This window comes from Zalophus californianus, chromosome 3, assembly GCF_009762305.2.
Source record: "Zalophus californianus isolate mZalCal1 chromosome 3, mZalCal1.pri.v2, whole genome shotgun sequence".
In the NCBI taxonomy this organism is placed as follows: domain Eukaryota; kingdom Metazoa; phylum Chordata; class Mammalia; order Carnivora; family Otariidae; genus Zalophus; species Zalophus californianus.
In genome coordinates this window covers 168627411-168653940 of record NC_045597.1, presented here as the reverse complement: position 1 = coordinate 168653940, position 26530 = coordinate 168627411, and the positions used below count along the sequence as shown (strand labels likewise).

Here is a 26530-nt window from a genome sequence, read left to right as displayed (position 1 = left end):
CAGAAAAACTGAAATGATAAATTATCCTGAAATTCTTGTTTAGACATTTTATTAAAAATAAATGAATGTGGGGGTGCCTGGGTGGCTCAGTGGGTTGATGTCCAATTCTTGGTTTTGGCTCACGTTATGATCTCAGGGTTGTGGGATCAAGTCCCCTGTCGGGTGCGCTTGGCGTGGGGTCTGCTTGAGATTCTCTCCCTCCCACCCCCCACCATCCTTCCCCGTTGGGTGCATGCAAGTGCACTCTGTCTCTTTCTCTCTCTAACAAATAAAATCTTAAAAAATACAAAATAAAAATAAATAAATGAATGTAACACATAGACCATATTAAAATTGTATCACTATTAGAACCGTGAACTATAGGGCGCCTGGGTGGCTCAGTTGGTTAGGCAACTGCCTTCGGCTCAGGTCATGGTCCTGGAGTCCTGGGATCGAGTCCTGCATCAGACTCCCCGCTTGGTGGGGAGTCTGCTTCTCCCTCTGACCCTCCCCCCTCTCATGCTCTCTCTGTCTCATTCTTTCTCTCTCAGATAAATAAATAAAATCTTAAAAAAAAGAACTATGGACTATAGCTATATTTTGCATACAAAATAGTGAATTTCCTTATTCTTTTCTTCAATCATAAATTTAAGTACAACTGCTTGATTATGTCTCCTGTTTTAAGGGAAGTTAGTAACATGCGTAAGGTCAGGTGACCAATCAGTGGCAGAGCTGGGACTGGGTCCAAGTCTCTGTACCTTAGCTCAGTGCTTTTCCCAGGCATAATACATTGATCCCTTTTATTTTATTTTTCCCAACTAGTGTAAACCTCTGTGGCAACCTTCTAAGAGCTGCATTTGTGTACTTCCAATCCTGTTTTACAAAAATGTGAGAAGAAAACTTGCAAACTAGTAGGTAAATAAATTCGAAGATTTCTAGTGTTTATACCCAATGATTTGTCATAGCATTAATCCAAATGAGTGTTCTTTGATACCTTTACATTATGATCCAATTTATGAAAACTAACACACTATTTGGGGGAACTACTGACCAAGGGCCTACCCATCCACTTTCTCGAGAGAGGATTGTATCAGAATCAGAATCTCAGGGTTGGTAACACATTCACTGATCATCTATCCCAGTGACTTGGCAAAACCGTATAATAAAATAGAGGTGGTCAGGCACCTGTTTCTGAATGAGCTCCTGTCCTTTCTCTGGATGCATATGTACAAGGTTCAGCTGTGGAGATACTGATCTCCGGAAAGGATAAATATCCCGAACATACGTCTGTGGCAGGATTACACAAAGAGAGAGAGAGAAAAAAAAAAAGAGTTCAGATGATTATCAAATGATTAAACTTTTACTCTCATTTCCTCTTTACCCAAAGGTCAAATGAAAGTTACGTACTTTCTAAGGGTTTTATCATTTTATGCTCTCCAATTCTATAAAATCCTACGGAAAGTAAACACCCACCTCAGGAAAGCATCAAACCACGTAGGCTTAGCACCCTTTCCAAACACTAGGGTGCAACATCAGGAGCAAAGGAGCCAAAGGCAATTTAATAAAGGACATTCTGGAGGAAGAAGGTCACTGTAAAGTGATGTCTTGAGGTGCCCTTTGGTCATTAGGTCAGGTCACCATGGTCATGCTCAAAATAATAAAAAGAGGAATAACAAGGACGTTAAAATTCCAAGTAGACACACATATTTATTATATGGGCAACTTAATTTTTCATCAGGAGGTAATAATAATGAATGCTTTCTTTGCCTTATCTGCTTTAATTATTGCAACCTATGATAGATACTATTATCATCCTCTTCATTTTCCAGACAAGGAAAATGAAGGGCACAAAGGTACAGTGGCTAGTCCAAAGCTACACTGACAGTAAGGTGGTATCACCTAAGTGGCCATCCTCCTAACCACTGAACAACGATGCCTCCCTGAGTGAGAGCAATATTCAGGAAACGCATGACAAGTTTCCGACACAACTCAACAGGAGTGCATCACTGTGCAGTCTCACCTTATTGTAGTGGATAAGATTCCATCGTTTGTCCATGAGAAAATAATGTGTTGACTGAGATTCTGGGATATTAAAAAACTCCAGACACTCCTAGAACAATAAGTATAAATACATGTTTATGGAGAACATATTATGTGCCAGGTAGTAAGCTGAAAGAGACAAATATCAAAACAAGGTAACTTATAAGGATTATAGATCTTATATACTTTTTATATGTATATATATATATATATATATATATATATATATATAGGGATACATATTGGATTTGGATACACAGTTGCCCAAAGAATGATATAATACAGACTTGTAATGTAATATAAACCAACTGCTCTCAAAGTGCTAAAAGATGTGCAATTATAAATTCAGACTGAGGAGTGAACTGTGGAGGTACAGTGGCATCTACTGGTCTCAACATCAGGAAGAAAGCATGTTTGGTAACGCCATTAAAGATAATTCAAGCTACAACACATTGAGCCATTATTGCATACTGTATTCTGAGTTCAATGCCTTCCCTGTAGGTCACTTGTATATCCTGCACTGGTACCCCAGTACTGGTGAAAAAGAATGTGAGCCTGGAGAGGTCCTGTTCAATTTAGGTCACGCTGGTTATGGTATAACCGGGGTTGGGACTTACTCTGTTTGCCTTCCTGCCATTCAGCCTGAGTAGGAAAATGGAGTGGTTGTTGAAGTTTGCTTCACGGGGCCTTAGGAATTCTCTGGAGATGTCTGGGTAAGGCCTGAAGGAGGCATTTTGTACCGAAATAAGATATACACGTTTGGTACAACTGAATTTTTCAGAGGCCTTTCCTGCTTCCGTCCTGGCCTGGAGCTGTGCTCCAGGAAATCAGTTTACCAAAAGTTTGGAATCCAGATAGATGGATCCAGAGAAAGGACAGGATCTAGGTAAAGCTGTAGTACTTTACCTTAAAAGTCTTACTGGCGTGTGTAACTATGGATTGGCTTTCTGCCGAGGGTCACAACGGCCATAACCATTAAAGATACTTTCTTAACTCACCTGATTTATTCCAAGGTATGTATGTTCTGCTTCTCCACCCATTTCTGTCCGTGGAAGTCAGACTGTATACCATGCAACCAAGTGCCAGAGAAAGGGTCTCTGGCAGGATCAGCAGCTGACAGACGCTGCCTTAGCTCCCTCAGTGTGCAACCCCAGGGCACCTCCAGAACTACCCACACGTGATGCCAGGGAACGCTGAAGCGGGAATCAACAGCACTCCCAAGGGAGCTAGTACACCTGAGAGTGTCAAGATGCTGCTTCAGCTGAAGGAGAAGCTGCATGTATTTACCTACCTCAAAGCAGAGCTATGATATAGGTAGGTGTGGGGAAAATCATGTGAGGAAATGGGGGAAGTACATGATAGCGGAGCAGATTCTACAAGAGGTAAGTCAATGCATGTATTTGTTTGAAGATAGGAAAATGCCATTTAATTCTAAATGGGATGATCAGCGAAGTGGCCACAGACATTGTGCTTTAAAAATCATTTCTGTTTGAAAGCCATTCATACCTTGAGCAAGGCTTCGAACTGAGTGTCTTCATGGACTGGTAACTGGGTTGGGATATCACACTCATTCTGCCCATGAACTACCAAGGTTTTGGTACCTACAGAAGGCAAATACAATCATAAGCTGAAGTTCACTCTAGGAATGTTTATCTTTAAGGCACAAAATATTAAAATATTATCAATGGGCTGATATTTTTCTTTTTATGATTGTTACTTGTAGTGAGTGCTTAAGGTAAACTGTGTGTTGCACTAATATCCCTCTTTTATAGTTAAAATAGATGTTTTAAATTTATTTCCTGACTAAATAACAAAAGCTACCATTTATGGAGTTCCCAATACTTTGACATGTATTTTATGTGCATAATATTTAAATCTCACAGCAACCCTATGGTATGGGTATTATTATTTTCATTCTACAAATGAGAAAACAATGGAAATGGACTCTTACAAGTAAGAACTTAGAAGTAACTTAGTCAAAGACACATTTATTTAGCAGAAAAGTCAGAATTCAAACACGTGTTGCAACAAGTAATATATCCCTGTATTTTAAATGAGACGATCACGCAGTAATGGTTGAGAAAATATAAAAAGAGATATTAGCAAAACCATGACACGTACCTGGAATGCAGTTTAAATTTACATTTTCTGTGTTCTACTTGGCTAGGGAGTTAGTACTTATTCTACTTCATTCATTCATTGTAAGTCTTTGTGAAGATCATGATATACTTTGGCTTTTAATGAGCTGTTTTTAAGCCTATGAATGACAACATGAGTTTCTTTGCTATAATAAAAACTGATCATCTTGTTGGATAACCTATCGAACATATAAATACACAACTTCCATTTATGGAATGCTTGCTATGAGTCAGGTATGACAGCAAGGATTTTATCTACGTAAATGCATTGATTACTCATGATTGTGCAGTATGAATCACATCCTTGTTTTACCCATGAGTAAAGAAAGCTTGAAAAATGATGTGCTTTTTTTTTTTTAGCTAATACTAACTGTATTAATAAATGGCAGTAACATGACTTTAATGCAGGCCTCTACATTGCACACCCTGTGTTCTCATCTTTACATAATTGTGCCTTTCTCTTTATTTTAATAAGTGGATCATCTCATATTTTCTTAGTCACTGCACCAGGATAAAGACTCGGAAGAGTTTCTATCCTAAAGAAAAGCAAGCTATCAGGAGTGAAAAGGAACCGTAGCTTGAGTTTACATCACACTTCATGTTCTTTTGTTGTTCTCCTTTCTTCCTGCTTGTCCCTTTTCCAATTTTTCATAAAGCCATCTCTCATAGAGTTTACAAAGATCTGGGGTCCATGCCATGCAAACAGTATCATTCCCCTTGCAGTGCCAAACATTCATTCAGAAAGGCTCCCCGTTCAGCTGGCCCTGTGCTATAGACTTAAATACATCTTCAACCTTGGCCGCTCTTCAAGGACTGATTCATGTGGATTGGTTCTGATGTCTCCCCCTTTCATCTGGCAATCGCTGACTTTTAAAGGGTCTATTGTATTTCTTCAGATTGTATTAAACAAAAATTCTTTGAAGCCCCCAACACCAGGGTCAGGACGCTGAAATTTTTCTCATGAATGAAAGAGGCGGTTGGACTTTAAAAGAGTTATTTATACTCTTAAACAAAGAGAAAAGTTATGTCATCCAACAGCGGTAGTGGGTTACCTGGCATGGAAGCGGTCACCAGCAGCTTTACCTCACACTGCTCCTTCTTCATGGTCTGCTTGAGATCCTTGAAGAACAGTCCCTCTACATAACCCACCACCTCCCACAGGAAAGTCAGGGTGGCCGAAATGGCATCCATCCCCCACTCACAGGGGGTCCGCACGAAGTACATGATTAATCCCACCTAAAAGAACAGGAAGAGGTCACAAAACCATGATAATCCTGAGCAAACATTCTCATTTCCTTGGCTTTTGTTTCCTTAATCAAATATTCTTTTTTGTCTTCATATTCTCTGTTTAACGGTTCCTCTAGTACTTCTCAGTGGCCATAAGCAAGAGAGGGTGGAACTGGAAAACGAACCAGAACAGGTTGCCATACATTTTTGTGTTTCACGGAAATGGTGATTTAAGACAAAAGCAGAAGATTGTTTTTCCAGGCTTCAAGTCGCTTGGTAGCTCAGGTGCTGAGGCCACCCCAGATTAATCTCTATGAGATGTTTGCCGAAACAGTATTTGCTGATTGGATTATGTCTAGTGGTCTGAACCAATGAACACTGTACTTGGCTAAATTGGTGACCTTAACAGATTTTTCTTTGTGTCCCCTAAAATCTTGAAAAGCTCTGGGTCCTTTTGCACATATTTAGGTTGACATTTAAAATGTCTCATCAGGGTGCCTAGGTGGCTCAGTCAGCTAAGCATCTGCCTTCAGCTCAGGTCATGATCCCAGGGTCCTGGGATGGAGCCCCACATCAGGCTTCCTGCTCAGTGGGGAGCCTGCTTCTCCTTCTCCTACTCCCCCTGCTCTCTGTCAAATAAATAAAGTCTTTAAAAAAATAAAATAAAATGTCTCATCATAAGGTAATTTTTTTTTGGTTAATAGAATATATTAAACATTCTCTACATTGAAATAAAAGGCTGATTGTAATTGGAATGTGTATTTCAACAAATTTTGATGAAAGAAGTTTTAACTACCTTATTCAACGGTGCACAACAAAATCATAAAGAAATAACATCAAAGTTTTCCCCACCCATGGCTTTATTGATTGTTTCTTGAAAAATTTCTTAATCCTAGAAAACTTTCTAGTTGTGTTGAATCAGCCTACAGGGTCACTAACCTAATCTGCTTTGGTGGCTCTGAAGGCTAACCACCCTAATGAGTGCCAGAACTTACCCCTAGGAGAAATCTATCAAAGATAGGAAAAGGTGGTAAGTCCTATGGGTTTGTGTGTGGGTGTGTGTGTGTGTGTCTGTTGGCAGGGGGTGGTGGTGCAAAAAGGTGATTTTACTAAAGCACAGGGACAGAACCCTGTTCTGAAAGTCCTATAGATTTAAAGTGCCTTGATCCATCAGAAATGAGGCTTCCTTAAAACTCATGCAGTATATCAGATTCTTTCTCTGTCTTACACATCTGTCAATTCATCTGGTGATGTCTGGGCTGCTCAGGGTGGGCCTTTCTTGAGGACAGTAGGGGAATGATGTTTGAGATGGCAGGCATGCTCATGAAGTGTTACTGCCTATTTGAAGTTGAGGATTTGGAGATTTATTCCTCAAAACTATCTGAGCACCAAATCCCTTTAAAAGTTTTCACATACCCGCAGATGGGCTCAAACCCCAAGGTGAAGACCGCTGGGTCAAAGTTAAGCAGTCCCTAACAAAATTAGAAGAGATGGGTCAGTGGTCCCAACATGCCCACTATACATATCCTTAACACTCCTTAGAAAAAAGAGGTATATAATATGGGTAATGGTTTAAAAAGGACTCTACCCTTCACTGTTTTGCCATTCTGACTAGAAGACCGCTTTTCTAGTCCCTTCAAGGCATCCATGTACTTGGGATTTGGGGAAAGATAAGGATTTAGAGAGAAATGCAAAAATAGGAATTTATATTCATGCAAAACAGGGTTATACAGCAAAGCCAAAGTGTTGCCAGCTCTTTTCTCTATTAGCTTGTCAATTACCTAGCTGGGAAGACCTATGTCTGCCATTAAGGCTTATTTGGAGTTGACAGGGAAGAGTATGGCAGACAGGAAATGAAATGTCCATCGTCTTATCCCAGGGCTGAAGGACAATGGAGAGCAATTGTCCAGATAAGTATCTCTCCTACCCAGGGACCCGAGGGAATGGGCAGACACACTGAAGGGGCTTTTGCCTCTAGTCTCTGCTAGGGTCTCTGACAGAAGTTCACCTTGGGGCCTTTCGATACCAACCGCAACGCCACACAAACATGGTAGGGCACATACTTAACCTGAGTAAGGCCCTGACATTTGGCTTTGATATCCTACCTTTGGCTTTTGTGTAGTGTACACAGGACCAAGAAGTAGCAGAAAGTTTGGCTGGAGAGCTTTCTGGATAGAATTGCCATAGACTGGTGTCACTGAGCATAATGCTCTAGCCAGAGGTCTTCCTAAGCTGGAGACATATGGGACATGCAACCAGAACCTAGAGGGGTGTTTAGCACCAGCAGGAGCTGAGGTGAGGTTGTCTCCCAGCAAGCACCACTGGGAGCCCGAAGACCCCAAGTCATAGCAGCCATGGGCTTTGGTTTGCACCAGCCAGGCATCTAGCAACCGGCCAGATAAAGAAAATTGTCTCACAAAGGGAGGAGCCAGAGCAAACGTTGGACAAGAGAGAGAATGCTGAATAAATGTAGGAGTGCTGACAATACTGACTCCGATCTTGGCCCTCCATCTTGTTCATGTCCATTCAGTGACTTCCCTTGGCGCTACGTGTCCCAGGCCTCTTGGAGGGGGATGCAGGTCCTGACCAGAATGCTGGAAGGCTTGTTCTGAGCTTCCTTCTGGCACACAGATGGTGCCACTTTAGATAACTACCCTTACACCTCACCACCATGCTTGCTCTATAAAAGCTGTGGATTAAGGTCTGGACTTAGAAAATAGCTGCCTAGCCCTTGGATTGGTGTCTGCCCCATCTTCCCTGTCAGTAAGTTACTCTGAGTACAGTTCCATATGAATGGTATGGAGTGGCTTGCTTCGTTGTTCCTTCTCAAAGTGACTTTTCCATCTGGAGGATATTTTGCTCTTCCTCCTCCACCTTCCAACAACAAAGATCTTTTTTCTCTCCAACCCCACGTAGTGTTTGGAGATGAAAGAAGTTGGAAGGGAGGAGAATTCCTAGAGACTAAATATTTTTAGCCAAGAGAGACTGAACACTATCCAAAGTTACTATTTATATTTTTTTATCAGTCTGAACTTAAAACTGGATTGGACACTTATTTATATTCTTTTCCTTGTCAACCAGCTGGTGGGCACTCAGGAGAAAAACCAAATCAGTCATAGATAAGAGAAAGGATTTCTCTGCACACAGGAGCTGTACTGTTAAATTTTTCATTCTGCTACAGAGCCATGTGGATACCTCTTCTCTTTCTCTACCTGCTAGGAGACTGACAACAGTAAGGGAGAAAGAAGAAGTCCTCCCAACACAGACATTCACGCAGCCATCTATCCGGATTAAGGTGCAGTTTCAAAGAAGAGGCATTGAGCCGAGAGCCCCCAAACTGCGTATCCATTTAGGGTGTAAGGTGGAGATCCTAAAGAAACTGGTCAATTCTGGAGGGTTCAGGAAGGAGCTGTCTGGGTGGTTTAAAGCAAAGATAGTTGCTATGGAAAAATACACTCACAAATACTTTCCATCTAGGGCAATATTTGCCTCTGTGTGTGTGTGTGTGTGTGTGTGTGTGTGTGTGTGTGTGTGTGTATTTGAAAAGAGAGATAGGAAAAGGGGAAAACGACTAAAATGTCATATAAGTTTTCTCAACAGAAAACCAAAATTAAGAACTAACATAAGCAAGTTGTATAATGCCAAAGGAAGACAGAGATGACACTGACATTGAGTGCCCACCACATGCCAAGTAGTGTGTCAGGAGGGGCTTCCCCATACAAACAATGGTGAATATAGCTGACCACGATCTACCTTCAGTCACATCATTAATGGAAATTTATTGAAAAAAATTCCCTAGGACCTTTTCCTCATCTTGCTGTTTCCTAATTGGAAATGAACACTTCTAACTTACTGGAGGTGAAAACTCACCAAGTAGTTGAAGAGGATGTGAGACGTCTGAGCAGGAAAGTCTCCAATATTTAAGAGAAGTTTGCGCAGCATGTACATTAACTCATCCTGAAAGAAGAAGAGAATTTCTACATCTCATTCAGTGGCCACGCTGTAGGAAATAAAATTAACTTCTTAAAAAGTGGGGGAGGCTCTTACTCTTCCCTCTTGTTAATTTCCATTATGTTTGGCATTTTAATATAGTATATGTGATACTTATTAAACAGTATTTAAACCAACTATTATACCTTCTCTTAGGAGCTAAACTATGGAATTAGACAAGTTTTTTTTTTAATAAAAATTTAGACTGTGTCTATTGGTCATAGGCAAATCTTAGGAAAGCAATACATTTAGTCAACTCTATTTGCTATCACTTCCACGTGTGATGAAAATGTAAGGCAGACCTATCTTGAGAAGCCAGTTAACAAATGCACTTTAATGAACTTCACAGGTCTGCTTCCTAGGTTTTGAGTCAAAGAGATAAAGCTAGGTCGAGAGAGGATAAATAGAGATGTCTGTAATTAACCTTAGCTTTCAGAAACGAGACTTAATTCTTCCAACAAATAGGACCATAACACAGAAATGAACAAATACTTTTTAATCATCAGTGTATTTTGCCACTGCTCAGAAAACTACTTTTATCTCGCATAATCTTCTTACAGGTGGCTTGCTAAATTAGATTTGAGTAATGGACAGTTTCAACATATTCTAATAATCCTACCTGCATCACAGACTACTAAGCAATCAGAATTCAGGAAATGTACCCATTACTAAGAACACTATACCGAATTTAATCTTTGTCTAAAAGACTGAAAATCTTTCAGTATCTTAGGGTCATCACTACTCTTGTACCAAACACATATGGAGACATCAGTCAATGGACCAATTTGAAAGAAAACAGCAAAGTTTAGTACTGCTCATCATTAACATTACCTAAAGCACTTATTTGCTCTGTGTCAGACATTGATGTCCTATGCATAGCGCTGTGAAGCCCACTGTTTGCTTTTAACAGTGTTCACACATATAGCTAAACGGCTGTACTCTAAAGAAAGAGGAATTTACTTGTCTATTGCTGATGGTCAGTTTTTCCAGAAAATGTCGAAGAACTGTTGATGGATCTTCAATCAAACAATTCCATAAGACTTGCTGGGCCACAGCACTCACTTTAGAAGAGAGGATATTGATCATTTGTCTTAAATAGAGATAAAGTGTTAGGTACACTATTCAAACAATTTACTAAGCTTTAATTAGTTTCTCTTTTTTGCCTTAACAAGGTTCTGTGAACTCTTTCTGTTGAAAGGTAGATATTTGTTCTCTTTGCCTCTTATTTCTGAACATTTTCACCTATAAAAAAAAAAGTAACGAAAAAGTATAGGACAGTCTTGAGATTTTAGAATTGCTTTTGTAAAGAACACATTTGTGATTTACAACAGTCTATCATTCAGCCTTAAAAGAAGGAAATCCTGCCATTTGTGATAATGAAGATGGATTTTGAGGGCATTATGTTAAAGGAAATAAATCAGACAGAAAAAGACAAATATTGTATGATCTCACAAGTGGAATCTAAAATAAACCAAACTCATAGACAGAGAGGCCAGACTGGTGGTTGCCAGAGGTGGGGGTGGGGTAAATGAGTGAAGGTGGTCCAAAGGTAAAAACTTCCAATTATAAGATAAATAAATATATCCTGGGTCAATAACGTACAGCCTGGGGACTACCCTTAACAATACTGCCTTGCATATTTGAAGGTCGCTAAGACAGGAGATTTTAAAAGTTCTTATTATAAGAAAACAATTGTTACTACAGGTGACAATGGGTGTTAACTAAACTTGTTGTGGTAACATTTCATAATATAAACATATATCAAATTATTATACTGTATGTCTAAAATTAATACAATGTTATATATCAACTATATTTCCATTTAAAAAGAAAGAATATATTTGTGAATCTTTGTTTTGGAAATTACCCTAATATTAGGAGTGATGAGTATTTATCAAATTAAAGTCATATTCCAATGTTGGTTGTATGGAGAAATTTCTAAAGTAATCATTTGGTTTTAGGAAATACGTTTTGGTTTAGAATGCATATGAATTAGAGATGATCTTTTATTGTTCACGAGAATGCTTTAAATAGTATCTCCCTCAGTGAGATAAAGTAGTTAAGCCAATCCTAATTAGGCTCCCCCTTCTAATGAGAATGTTTTAGGAATAAAAAATTATTGCTAATGTGAAGAAAGTGCTTCTTCTTTGGGGAGAATGATTGGGCCAAGACTGCCTAGAAGTGCCCAAGCTAGGAAAGCAGGTGGGTGGAAGTGAGCAGTGGATAAGCATTGGAGGATCTTCAGTCTAAAGGGTTTAATTAGTTTAGTTTTCTAAACTAGAAATATAGGATTTAGCATGAATTTATCATTCAGCCTATATTTTAAACAAAGGATACCAATATTTTGCTTCCGAAAACCACCCATCCAATTAAAAATATGAACTATATAAATAAATAATATTAACAAGAGATAGATAAATATAAGCCTTAGCTTTCATGTGTCTTTATAAATAATTAAAACAGGTGTGGGTTTTTCTTAGGTTGAAATTGATTGCAAAACTATCTTTGTATATTATTTTTATTCTAATTGCTGAAGTAGGGCAATTTAACACTTAAAACATGAAAAATACAGAAAGACAGAAAAGTAAGACTGGTTAGTCCACCAATCACAGAAACAACTAGAAACATTTTGCAGTGTGTCCCTTTCATACATGTAAAATATATATTTACATGTATTTTTAAATAATATGCAGAAAATATTCTTTGGTACTCAGTTTTTTACTTAGCAATATATTAAAAACTTTTAACATTAATATTCTTCTAGAATGTTATTTCTAACATACACAGAATGCTGTCATATAGAGGTGCCATGATTAACTAATTGCTTGTTGGACATTTAAACTCTTCTCTAATATTTGTTATTTTAAATAATGTACACTGTGCAGCATCCTATAAAGACCATATATAGTTCTCATTATTGCCCTAGGAAATGGCTAGAAGTCAAAATCTGTATCAAAGGGCTTTCACACTTATTAAGGTATTTGACGCATACTGTGAAACTTTGTTCCAGAGTACTTGTATTGAATTCCATACTTCCATCAGCAAGGCGTGAGAATTCTTTTTTGCCTGAATCTTTATCAACTATGGATATTTCCATTTAGAATAATCTTTGCATGGTAGCTGCACTTGTAGTGAGCAGAGCATAACATACGGAGAAGTTGAATCACTGTGTTGTACACCCGAAACTAAGGTAACCCTGTATGTCAACCATCTCAAATAAAAAAATAAAGTAAAAAAATGAAAATATCTTTGCACGTTTTCAGATGAAATGTAAAATTTCATTGTTTTCTTAAACAACAATGTTGTTTACAGGTCTTATTGACCATTGGTCTGTGTATTTATATCTTTTGCTCATTTTTCTAGTGGGGTTTAAAAACATCATTATTGAGCTCTAAGGCTTTTTAAAATAACAACATTAAAAATACTAACCTGTTGTCTATCACAAACATCATTCATCTTTACTCCCAGTTTATCATTTCATTTTGCAACTACTCTATTTATTTTTTAGAATTTGAAATTAAATTTATTTGTCTTTTTAAATTTTATTTTATTATGTTATGTTAGTCACCATACATTACATCATTAGTTTTTGATGTAGTGTTCCATGATTCATTGTTTGCGTACAACACCCAGTGCTCCCTGCAGAACATGCCCTCTTTAATACCCATCACCAGGCTAACCCATCCCCCACCCCCTCCCCTCTAGAACCCTCAGTTTGTTTCTCAGAGTCCATCGTCTCTCATGGTTCGTCTCTCCCTCCGATTTCCCCCCCTTCATGTTTCCCTTCCTTCTCCTAATGTCCTCCACGCTATTCCTTATGTTCCACAAATAAGTGAAACTGTATGATACTCTCTCTAAGTAGTACATCTGGAAAGGTAATCAAGTGGGACGGTTGGCATTGGTGGTGTCAAGGTAATAAATAAGATTTCTAAGGTGGCCAGAATTACTATTTGATTTTCATGTGGCCAAATAAACGTTATTTGGTTCTCTGGTCATCAACAATACTCCTGGATCCAAGTATTTATTTTAAAATGCAATTTCTTGGTCATAAAGGTAGTGGGACAAGGGGATGAAGACAGTGATAATGTTACCAGAGTGTACTGTGAATCTATAATTGTAATATGTACATAAAACAATTCAACATGTGACCAATAGTTAATATCTTTAAGAGCACCCCATTATCCTCCATCAGATAACAGCTTAAGTATTTTATTAGAGTTATTGATGGTTTTACTAGTCAAAATGATACCTGCTACTCCATCTTCCCGCACCTCACCATCCTCCATTAGATGAACGATGGGGAGCACTGCTGCACAGATGCATGCTGGGAACACTGCTTGTGGAGGCTGAGGCACGTGGTGGTTTGGTGTGTGTTCGGTGGTGTGTTCCTCATCTGAAGAGAGATACATAATCGGGGTGTTTTTCTCAGTATTGTAATTCTAATGCAACACCATTTCTCAGTTCAAAGCTTTCCTATTTAACCTTCTTTTGGTTATAGATATCTAGGTGTCTTAGCACCATTTGTTGAAAAGACTATTCTTTCCTTATTGGATTTTCATGGTACCCTTTTCAAACATGAAATCAACATGAATATAATGGTTTACTTCTGGTTGTTCCATTCTATTCCATTGATTTACTGTCAATACCACACAATATTGATTACTGCTGCTTTGCAGTTAAGTTTTGAAATTGGGAAATGTGAGTCTTCCAGCTTTGCTCTTCATTTTCAAGATTATTTTGACTACTCAAGTATGTCGAGCAATCATACTTTTCGGTAGGAATGTAAAATGACACAGTTACTTTTGAAAATAGCTTGGCAGTTTACCCCACAAAACTTGTACATAACTGCTCATAGTAGTATAGTTTAGAATAGCCAAAAGTGGAAACAACCCAAATGTTCACTAACTGGTGAATTAATAATGCAGTATATCCATATAATGGAACACTATCTGGTAATGAAGAACTGATACATGAAACCACATGGATGAACCTTGAAAATATGCTGAGTGGAAGCATCCAGTCACAAAAGGCCACATACTCTATGACTCCATTTATGTGAAATGTACAGAGTAAGCAAATCCATAGAAATAGAAGATAGATTATTTCTTGTCCGAGTCAGAAAGTGTGGATGAGGAACAACTGGTAATGTGTATAAGGTCTCTTTTTGGGACGATGAAAATATTCTAAAATATTAATGGTTAGAGGTGCTAACTATTGCATAATGGTTGCATAATATTGCATAATAACCAATGCATTGTATACTTCAAAATGGTAAATTTTATGGTACACGAATCATACCTCAATAAAATTATATCTGTTATAAAAAATATAAATGAGACTTTGGCCCAATCCCTGTAAGTTGTGATTAATTAGCGTTGGTCATTTTTGAAGTTTCCAAGGGTTATACAGCCAAGGGTTGAGGACCACGGGTTTCTGTACAACTTTTTAATGACTTTATAAATCAGGTGATGAAATTTGTGTAATCATGAGCAGTGAGTCCCAGACAGTTATTCATGATTAGGGAAAACACATTTTTGAAATTCTTGGAACTGAAGGGTATCATGTCCCCCCCGCCCCCACTCTAGAATCAGATTTCATTATAGGAGTAGCATGAACTCTGGTCTTCTTTTGACTGTTAAATTATTCCAGAACAGCACCCTAAAGCATCCTACTGGGGCCTGGCCACTCATTGGAATCTCCTTCCCAAGTAGATTTTAAAAACTGATGTGTGGGTCCCATTCTTGGGAATCTTGATTTGGTCTTGGGTGTGGCCTGGGTATTTTTTTAAACTCCTCACTTGATTGTAATGTGCCAGCCAGGGTTGAAAACCTGCAGCAATAGGATTATTTGCAATGTAATTAAAATAGAGCCGATTTATAAAGGACAATTGCTGGGTAAAAAAAAACTTTTTTTAGGGTACCACTCAATCTAATATTTGTTTTTTGAACTTCAAGTCCTGAAACAAGTTATTGAATGAAGACAGCGAAGTGTAATAAGAATACTAACTGGCAAATGTTTCAAAACACACACGAGTCATGAGGAATAAATAACACATTTCTAAGAGGACACACCTTCAGCACTAACAGCTGAACGCACAGACCAGACTGACCCTCGGCGGAAGGAATAATTCCTGTGGGAAGTGCTGGAGGTACAGGACGGACTCACAGACAGTCGACGGGATGCCAGATTGGTGACTTCTTCTACTGGCAAAGAAAATGGGGACCGTGACCTTTGGTTTTGTAACAAAGCTGTCATCATCACAACTGTAACTGCACTTACATCACGAGTGTATACTGCCCTCAGAGCGTAAGGCTTAAGTAATTTAGAGTGTACTTAACGAACGGAAAAAAATCTTTTAGAAACACAGACAGAAAATTCTTCTCACAGATTTCACAAAAGCAGGGCAGAGAATCCCTGAATTAGAATGGTTTGTAAATTATTCCTGATGACAACCAACAAATTGGCTGCCATTTGTGAAGGTTGATAGTTAATGGACTAACCCCATTTTTAATGATGAAAGATTGACTGCATTTACTTTAATACACACTCTGGATTTAGCTGTTCTCTGCATCATAATCACTGCTTGGTCCATTATCATATTGGTTCATTCAATGTGACTAACTCCCTCCTCTAGAAACAGGCCAACTCCAAAAATGAAGAACACAACAACTTTCCTCTTTCTTTTGCTAGTGTCAGGAGATGAGAGAGAGTCAGAGGGTACATATCACCTCATGTCACATAAAATTGTTAATGTTTATTTCAAAGCTAGTCCTTTCCATTCCTGTAACTTAGACCCCCCAGGAAGTCCCGTGTGTAGGGGGCACCTTCTTCTTCTGGCTCTGAGTTGGGTGTGCAGGTGGGCTCGTAGCAAGCCTCTTGGGTGATGGGGATGGCGGTGATGAGGCTGGCTTCTCTACCAAGACGTTTCTTCTCTTCCTCCTGTTGCAAGTTCTTTAAGATGTGTTCTGCTCTCTGATGGGAGCGGGACACAGCCCGGGCTGAAAAGGATTTCTGTGGAGACACGAAGACCAATTTATTTTATAGAAACTGCTCTACAAGGTCACAGGCATAAAGAGTATTGCCATAGAATTACACAAGTGTGGCACTTTGTCCTCAGAAAATGGAAGGGCACCCATGATTTAGTTCCATGGCCATTTGGTTGTTTTTCTGCCAGGTTTCCAGGTTGTGTGTAACTAAGCTATTCACTTTCATTCAATCAGAATAATTCTTCAAGAATATCTGTAAGTTGTGGGATTTCACCTTTAGAATTTGGGGTGATATCAATGATCCAGTCTTTAAACATTCAAGTCAAATAAAGAATTTTAATACTCTATTCCTTCCCACAACTTTCTGAAATGGTTTTAAATAAAGGTCATTTATGTCATAGGTTAATAAAAGCGAACCAGAGAGAGGAGGAGGGATGGGACCTCTCACATAAACCATTTAGTTATATGATTTATTTCGTTTTTGTATCTCGAGTGTCTACTACACGGTAAATACTTAATTATTGTAGATAAATAGAGTGGCACACAGCAAATACTTAACAATATTTGTAGAAACAAAGTGAATAGAAATTATGAGAGTTGATAGGGTTACTGAGGTTGAATACAGGATCTTTACATAAGACTAACATTTTCCTATGCTGAATGGCACAGTAGCAATTAAGGGCATTAGATGGGCCACGTGGCAATTTATTTGCATGCCAGGGGTTAAGCTGATTTACTATATTAAGTTAAGGTAAGAATTGTGGAATGAGAGAAAGAAAACTGGATATAGAATCAGGGGTCTTGCTTTCAAATTCCTTGCGAACTTGGGATAGAGAATGTACTTGGCTCAAATGAATCCATTGTCTGTACAGGAGACAAATCCAAGATCCTTATGCCAGTGATTCAGAAGCTGAATTTATGGTATAAACATTTTCACAGGTAAAGAGCTCAAACAGTTCTCCAAAGAAATGCCTAGCAAAAGTGCGATGTGTAAAAATGTTCAACCTAACTTCATACAACCAAGTGACTTTTTAAAGAATCACAAATAAAAAAACCAATGGCTTTGTTTTTTGCCACTCAAAGTGGCATTAAAAAAAATAATACTAGCTAATTTGAATAAATATGACACACTTTCCTGTTCTATTGTATATGGGTAAAATGGTAAAATCTTCCTGGGGCTATTTTGGGTGGTGTATCAAAAAATCTTTAATATTTATATACCAATTGCCCTAAGTTCCATGGGAATTTGTGCAAGAAGATAGTCATGGATTTGGGCCAAAGAACATATCCATGTTCTTTTCCTTTTATTGATTTTCCATATTTTCTACATTATTCTTGTAATTCAGAAAATTCAACAAGTGAAAAAGGCATATTTTGCACTCATTTTTTGCAAAAGGCACACATTCTTGGTTCTTCTCTATGAATGGACAGTGTTTCTAAACTTAACTGCTTATGAATTATATTACATGCAGCACTGATATATTAGAGTACGTAAGATCTGAGGTCTCAGAGTGATATCTGTGATGATGATACTAATGATCAACAAAATGAAGAACAGACCAAAGCCCAAACAAGGAAATAAGAGCTGCCAACACAGTTCTTTTTCTTATTCATCCAGGGTCAACCTCATTACCTTTTGGGTAGCTTAGGTATTACAGGTTAGACGAATATCTTTGTTTTATAATAACTAGAGACAAAAGTGCTACCGTTGGCCAAGAAATCAATGGCTAATGCTTTTAACTGTTGTAAAAGGTGGCTGCTACTGTGACCATAGAACAAAACTGCGTTGGCTTGGAGGTCTGCAAATGCTCACTATGGGATATTAGTTGCTTCTATTCTATTCACAAGAACAAAGACCTCTCATGGCTGATTTTCTGTGTTATGACATTCTTATGACAAGAATGAACAAATTGTCTCATGCGCTCATTGTCCTTCTCTCTCATATGGATACCACAGAGCCTGAAGAGATAAGAAAGAAAGTGCCTGTTACTCACAGACTGGTCTTCATTAATGGGGTCCTGGACACTCCCGCTGCACTGAGGGACCCAAGGGGGGTCAAACATTGGGACAGATGGCATTCCAAGCACTGGTGAGGGCAGGGTGAAGTTTATACTGGGAGGCGGGATCTGTTAGTTGATATCAGAAGAATGAGGTAAGATGGAAAATAAGCTAGAATGAGTCTGAAGTATAATTATGAAATCATCTTATAGAGTACATGATGTTACAGAGCACAGGATGAAGGTCTCTGGGTCTCAGTTTACTCATTTAAAAAATGAAGGGTTTCAACTATATGATCTCTATTTGTGTTAATTATCCCATCCACGAAAGAATATCTGTATAAATATAACGAAGTACCTGAAAGATTATACTCCAACCTTTTGTGGGCATACCTCTGGGGATGGCTTATAGAAACTTGATTTTCTTGCTCTACCACTCTTTTTATTTCAATATTTTTTAAAACAAGAATTCATTCGTATATGAGTTAGTTTTACTTATATAATCACAGAGGGAAAAAAGAAAGAAGCATCTCTTAGGCTATACACTGTAGATTTGAGGTTCAAGGATTTAAACAAGCCTTGGGTTGGGTTTGCAAATCTAATTCCTATGGCAGAAGCATCCCTCACCTTAAAAATCTGCTGTGCTCCTTCCTCCATCCGGGGCCAGACCTGGTAGCGAAACCTCCAGAGTGTGTGGAACTTGAGAACGGCGTTCAGCCTCTGTACTGTCTCTGGGTGGTGGAACTCGGACATCAACATGTCAGACACAGCCTCAGGGACTTTCACCGCACACAGCAGGAACATGGCAGCTAGAGACAGCCAACAAATCATCAGCTACACACCTTTTAATTTTGCTTGGTCCCGGGGAATGGGGAGAAGCAGGGAGCTGTTCCTGTCTCCTGAAAATGACTCCTGAGCTAAGGGAGCCAGACCACCAGCACTGGTAAAAGCAAATCTTCTTTCAGCCACTGAAAACCAAACATGATCCTTTGCGCCATCCACAATCTTCCAATATCTGGTGAAGGCAACGACAGCATGATATTTCCGGAGACTACCTCATTCCAAGCAAAGCTTCCTTTGGCTCAGAGTGAAAAGTGAATGTGAGAGGAAGCAAATGAAAAAAGAAAATGAAATACTGAAATATCCTTTTTAGGAAATGATAAGAATCATGTCATAGTCATCCTGGGACAGTGCACAAAAATGTCCATTAAAAACTGTCCCAGTTACATTATATTAAAAATAAAATCCACATTGTAGACTGTATTAGAAACCTCCACCCTTCTGAGAGATAGAAGAGATCGAGAAGCCAAAAGAGATTTCATGGATCATAACACCACTGCTGTTTTTTAATTTTGGGAAAAGTCAAATATCAATAAGAGAAAGGTCAAGTGCCACAATAAGTTACAAAGTTAATGAGTAACGGGGCAGAAAAATACACTCTGTAGCATAGATGGATGAGCTAGTGTCAGTCATAAAAATATAATTTAAAATTCTCTTGTACTTTTTCCTGGATCATCAAAACATACTCAGACAATTGTGTTAGGACAGCTGGGGTTGAGTATCAGCTCTGAAACCTCTCTGCTCTGTGCTCCCAGGAGAGCGTCTCCACCTCTCTCAGCCTCTGTTTCTTTAGTGGCAAAATGTCAATGATGATGATGATGATACCTGTCTCCAAATTTGTTGTTAGAATAAGATAAAATAATGTATGAGAAAGAGCTCTGTGACGTGAAGAGTATTACACACTTCTAAAGCATGTCTTATTTTCTAGAGGCAATGTGGCGTATGGGAGGGACATCTATGTATGCAGTCAGAAGACCTGGGTTTGGTGTCCTGGCCCCGCTGCTTCTGATCTGCGTGCACACGGATAAGTCCCTTCAACCCTCTGAGTTACAGTTTGCTCATGTATAAAATGGTTGTTGCGGGGATCAAGCACCCGTGTGCTGTGGTTCTATAAGAAATGTTAGCTCTTGTGACCATTAGTGTTTGATAAGCCTTTTCTTTATCCGACTAGTTCCTTACATTTCCACTCTTTCTCCCTTCTTTTCTTTTCTTTAAAGTGTGCTCTGTTCTGTCTCAATTTTAAACACCACGGTCTCTCTTTACATCATTGCAAGTTGGAGTTTTATCTACCTCATTCCTAGCACCGAAGCAGTTTTCTTGTAATGCTCACTAATCAGTAGATCCAGTGGTACTTTTCATAGCATTTGTTTCCTTTTCATTTTTAACACTTTCATGACCATCTCCCTGAAGAGCTATCCTTTGCTTGCATGGTTTGAGGTTGAGCTCTTCTACTTTTCTGGTCATTTTCCAGGGTATGCTGCTGGCTGCCTGTCCTCTGAAGGTAGGGAAGGCCAATGGCTTAGTACCCATCTTTCTGCTCTTTATTCCATAGATTCTTCCCCCAGAAATCCCATCCGTGCTCACTGCTTCAGCTGCCACAAAGATCAGATTTTTTTCCCGAGCTTATCTCTACGTTTGCCCTTTTTTCATTAGCTTTAATGTCATGTCACCAACTATACGTCTCCTAACCATCTAAAACCAAACTGCTTTCTTTACTCATTACTGCCATATTCAATGCATACTGTATACACAACACTACTCTCTTTTCTAGAACCCTTGAGTGGTTTTCCACAGTTTAGCGGAAAGTCCATACTCCTATGAGTGTCATTCAAGGGCTTTTACAATCTGAGTCCCACTCACTTGTCTAATACCATGGACTGGGGACCCCTCTACAAAAGCCACCCCGGTCTCAATTCTTCCTCAGGCTTTCCAAATAAGCCCCGTGCATTTCCACACCCCACGTGGCTTTGCATACACCATTCTCTTCCTTCTAGCTTTCCTTAAAGCCCGTATATCTGTTCATATCTTCCATGGAAGTTTCCATATGTCTCCTATTTGCGGAGGGTGCCTTTCCCTGTACTCTCTCTCAGAAACATGGGGTAGAGAAGAAAAATCCAAGCTTTAATGCAAACAAAAATATTTTACAAAGACATTTGTTGCAATGTAGTATAAAAAGCCATAATAAACCGAAATTTCCATTCGTAGTCCAGGTTAAATAAATTGTTATGACCATTCAACGAAATATTTGGTAGGCATTAAAAGAATGAGGTGAATCTTTCAGCTAATGATAAAAAATGGTCTCCTAGGGAATGCTTCTAACCACTTCTCGTTTGGGGCTGCCTAATTTGAATTGGTTTTTGCTCAAATAAACTCTTCAAATTTTTAGTATACCTCAGTGTATCTTTTAACAGTTCTGGTAACATAAGAGGGAACAGAAGAAGACCATGATGGCCCCCAAGAACAATGAACAACCAGGTATAGGTACCTGTGGAGCCCCTGACATTGCAGACTTTATTTTAACTTCTTCTTCTTTTTTTTTTTTTTTTTCCTGAGAGAGAGACAGAGGAGGAGCCGGGGAGAAGCAGAGGGAGAGGGAGAGAGAGTCTTAAGCTGGTCGTGGAGCCCAACCTTGGAGATGGATCTCACGACCCTGAGTGTTTCTTTTTCCATACTGGGTCTGAAAACTGGCCAGAATTAGACTGGGTCAAACTGGCTTCTGAGGACTGATTCAGATTTAGAAATTGGGCTGGGTCTGGGGTCAGACTGGGTCTGAACTAAACCAGACTGGTCCAATATGAGGCCTCAGGTGAATAAAATTTTATTCTAAGGCTGAACAAGTAGGTTCACCTTATCAAAGGTAATGACAGTGGCCACAGTGGATAACTTTTAACTATTTTAGAGAAGCTTATCCATTTATAAAGTGCCCTAGAGAGAAAGCGGTCTCAGCCAGGCACTCACTATACTTGGGGGTAGCTCTGGATTTTGGGAGGGAAATATCTTTTGCATCATCTTTGCCTCCTCATGTGTCCACGGCATTGTGCAATACTGCCAGAAAAATTTACTGTTTGTCCCAGATGAAACCTGACATGTTATTCAAAAGGAGATATTTTTAAGTAGCTCTATGGTCAGAAGTTGGCCAAACTGGAAACTAATATTGAGAGCCTGATAGGAACCTTTGTTTTTAATGCCTCCTCTCCTAAGTCAAAATGAAACTATGTGCTCCGAGGGAAAGTAAAACATTCTGAAGCCACTGAGGAAGGATTTACTAAAACATTCCAAAGAAACAGCTGTAAATCTAGAACCTGGGAATCTTTTGATTTCCATCTTAGTTGAAGATCTTCTCCGGGATATAAAGAAGCGATTTGAGTGAGGATAATGTAGTTGGATGGCTGGGTAAGCATCTTGACATTTAAATTATATCCCAGTCCTTTGAGGAATTACCAACTGTACCTAACAAATCGAGTCTTTACAAAAACAGAAATGCAGCCCTAGAAACAATTCAAAGCCCAAATATCCTTTTTACCAATCTCCAAACCCCTATTCATCTGAAAAGGCTTTCAGATATTGTGAAAAATGTGGATTTAGGAAACAAAAGCCCTTCTTGGAAGAAACTTAACATCCGTTCTCTATGCCTTTGAGATGTAAATGTAGTATCTGGTTTTTCCCTTGAAATACAAACTTCAGGGAGGTAATTCTTATCAGAATACCATTCCTCGGGACCCCAGTGCAGACCATTCTGCCCCCAGGTCCTGTCCCTGGGCTTTAATAAAACCACCTCTTTGCACCAAAGATGTCTCAAGAATTCTTCCTTGGCCGTTGGCTTCAAACCCTAATGTCTTTCCTACATCAATGTGATCTAGAATAATCTTTGATAAATAAAAACTAGTTTAAGTTTGTTTATTTAATTAAAACATACTATCAAAGTAATCAGCATTATATAATACTCTTATTCTAATAGGTTTGCTAAAAAAAATGAACTTACGTTATCTCTGTTGTAGAATTTATCAGCAAGAAAGAGAACTTAAAATGATGAACTGTTCCTTGTCTTAAGAAATTTTCATGGTAAACATTATTGTTAAGGATTAGTAGATGTAAGATTTACTATGAGGAAGAAGATACTTCTAGAAATTGTGAATGTATTAATAAATTTGCCAATCCACAGAATGCTACTATCACAGGCCACAACTGCTTACTTCCTAGTTACCACTAGGAATGAAGGATTCTAAGGGTTAAGAACCCTAATCAATATATGTAATTAAAACTACTTAGAAATAATAAGGATGAAAAGTAGGTAACTAAAGTAAAATGACCGGTTGTTCCAGAATGAGGAAGATTAAAAAACGTAGAACAAAATCTGAATGGGTATGAAAAAAATTGTAGAAAATTTGTAGAAAAGGAATCTTGGAAAGTAAATATGACATGTGGTTAAGCTGACTGAAGTTGGAATGGATGTATTTAAGTTTTTAAATAATGAGTTTTAATATTAAAAACACACTGATAAAAAAGTTAGAATTTGGTTTTGTCTCGGCTGAAAAACCAAACTTTTCTCGGACTATCAGTCTGCGTTTCATAAAAGATTGTGAAAAGAGTGTTTTTGGTTTTTTTTTTTTTACCTTTTGAGTAATCTACCTGGAAAGCAAAGGTTTTGTGTCTTACCAAAATAATTTACTGCGCTTCATGTTGTCTTTATCAGGTCTTTGGTCACTTAAGAAAACCCCATTTTTTTTTTTTTTAAGAGAGAGAAAGAGAGAGAGGAAGGGGGGTGGGGAGCGGGAGAGAGAGAATCTTAAATAAGCTCTCCACCCAGTGCAGAGTCCCACATGGGGCTCCATTTCAGGACCCTGAGATCATGACCTGAGCTGAAATCAAGTCAGATGCTTAACCCACTGAGCCACCCAGGTGCCCCTGTATTTGCCTTTAAAATCTATTGTGGCTTTAGTTAAGTAGATAATTAAGTATTATTTCATAGTGATCCGAGATCCTATTTACTCAAATGTTCAAAACTTTTGACATTTTGGCAGCTTCCCAAAATCAAATTCTAAATGAAGTCTCTTTGATTTCAAAGTAACTTTGAGTTTTCCCAGAGGGTCCCTAGAAAACCTAAAAGAATTTGTCTCTCACCTTGTAAAAGAGATGTTAAACTAGTTTTTTGGTATGTTAAATTATGTGGAAGCACTGTCAAGTAAGAATTGACAATAAACTTCTGAAGTTATAGGTGTATGGAAATATATTACTAATACAGATATTCCAGAAATTGTTCCTATTTTCTAGGAAGTTGGTCAATACTCTCATCCAATTATTATCCTAAATTATTGTGTACCAAAGACATAACTATATTTCTTTATCAAATGAACTCTCATCAGATCTTTAATCATGGCTACTTTTTTAAAGGTCTGTTTGTTATTTATAGAGAGTTACTGTTTTACTCTGATGCTTTTATGAAAGTGCTTCATCTTCAGAAAGATTCATGGTAATATCATAAAATTGAACAGGTTAAGAATTTCCAGAACTAATGGAAAAAGCAATTCAAGTAGAACAAGAATTAATGATATGAGACTGAGTGGACTAATGAGGGTGATTATAATTTTTTTAACCCTTTTTCTTCGAAACATTGCTGGTTCCTTAATGTTTTATTTTTCCAAATTTAAAGGAATGTTTTTTTTTTCTTTTCTCTTAAGCTATCTATGACTTACAGTAATTTTATAAAGTCTATTGCTATAAATAAAATGGAAACATTTACTTTTTCTCCTTACTGATTCCTCCAGAATTCAGAAATTCATTCAGTATTCTTATTTTCATGACAACATAATTATTTGCATAAGTTCAATAAGAACCTGTTTTCGAATAACAGGGCGCAACTGGAAACATTGGTTTTATTACCAAGGCTTTGACTGGAATGTGGTATTTGAGAAGATGCATAAAATCAGATATGACCAGACAGTTTTAAGGGACTAAGGCTGACTTTATGGAGCCAATAAAAACTCATTGGAAAAACTGGCCTGGTGTCTTGCTTACAAGATTCCCTGCAGCCTTACCAGGTGGGTAAGGAAGGCCATTTCCTGGGAGGCCTAGGAAACTCAAGATATCCTGAGGACCTCAAGAAGAGAGGAATTCAGCCAAATCTATAGGTATTCCCGGTGAATCCTGATGGTGAATTCTTTACTTGGCTTCTTCACCTGGAGAAGTTTTAAAAGGCCAATCTAAGATTCCTTATAAAAAGTTCCAGCAAAACAGATTTGAAAAAAGCCTATAGGATCAATCACTCTTCCTATTGTACTTAGATAAATAATCAGGCCAGGTTTAATGAGACTAGACTTATTTTTGCAAACAAATCACCCTTCCTGTGATTATCTTTGATAGAAATGAAGGTGAGTGTATAGAAAAAATTGTGTTTCAATAAAAAATTGTAACACTTGCGGATATCAGATTCTAGTCCTGTTCATCGTTTTTGATGTTTTGTTATTTATCTATATACCAAACCGGATCTTGAATTCTTCTAGTTTCCTCAAATATCTGGCTACAACTCCCCAAACTAATGTTTCCCACTTTCTGATTTGGAATCACTAAGAACAAAGACTGCCCTTGAAACGTCCTTGGAAGGGACCATACCAGCTCCTCCTTACTACCCAGATGGCAACCAAACTTCAGGGACTTGAATGAAGTCCCTCATTAAAAAGAGATCCTCTAAACTCTTGAAACTGCACACCAGCTGGAGATCTAAAATTAAAATGGACTAGGAGGTTCCTCCGCAGATGCAGATGGCATCTTGGGGATAGCTCTCCCAAGATCGCAGAGCAAGATCGTCATCTCCAATATTAAACCTTCTTTCCTGTTGCCTTTTGGCTGCTTGCTTTTTCTCTGTTAATGAACAGGAGAGACCGTGCCCCTTAACTCTGGCAGCTATGGTTGGATCTACTCCTAAAGCTGTAGCTGTACAACAAAATCTCTATATTTTCTTGCTAACTTGGTTTTAGATAGTAGAATTGCTTTACTTCTTGGCTGAACACAGAATCTGCTGTGCCATAATAAAATACTCCTTGCTGCACCTGGATCAAAACCTCTGGTATTGTAGTGGATATAAGAAATTAACAAACAAGCCACTTGGCTAGAACAGGTATATTCCTTGACTTATTTATACCAAGTGGCTTGGTTCATGGGGACCCTGACTGAGAAGCATCCTTCAGTCTCTTGGCATTAAATTCCTAATAGTTCTCATTATAGTCTCCCTGGTGTGTTAACGTTCTCTCAATGATCTTAAATGCATGTTCACAACCATCAGCCATATATTACATGGTCTCACTGTGCTTGGAGAAGCAGAAAGAAGGTGGACAAT

At 38.4% G+C, this 26530-nt stretch overlaps 1 protein-coding gene across 4 annotated transcripts in view; it reads right to left on the bottom strand.

Annotated features, from left to right (window-relative positions):
• Positions 1-26530, bottom strand: part of UNC80 (unc-80 homolog, NALCN channel complex subunit) — a 225023-nt gene that overhangs the window by 54196 nt on the left and 144297 nt on the right. For 3 of the 4 annotated variants that reach the window (XM_035726865.1, XM_027590728.1, XM_027590729.1), the window contains 11 exons: positions 18985-19166; positions 18355-18486; positions 16199-16385; positions 15446-15577; positions 13624-13767; positions 10335-10435; positions 9255-9341; positions 5210-5393; positions 3526-3620; positions 2000-2089; positions 1165-1266 (listed from right to left, as the gene is read on the bottom strand). In XM_035726865.1, the coding sequence (XP_035582758.1) occupies positions 1165-1266; positions 2000-2089; positions 3526-3620; positions 5210-5393; positions 9255-9341; positions 10335-10435; positions 13624-13767; positions 15446-15577; positions 16199-16385; positions 18355-18486; positions 18985-19166 (1436 nt within the window). The remainder of the gene's footprint in view (positions 1-1164; positions 1267-1999; positions 2090-3525; positions 3621-5209; positions 5394-9254; positions 9342-10334; positions 10436-13623; positions 13768-15445; positions 15578-16198; positions 16386-18354; positions 18487-18984; positions 19167-26530) is intronic. The other variant, XM_027590727.2, reaches the window with a different exon arrangement.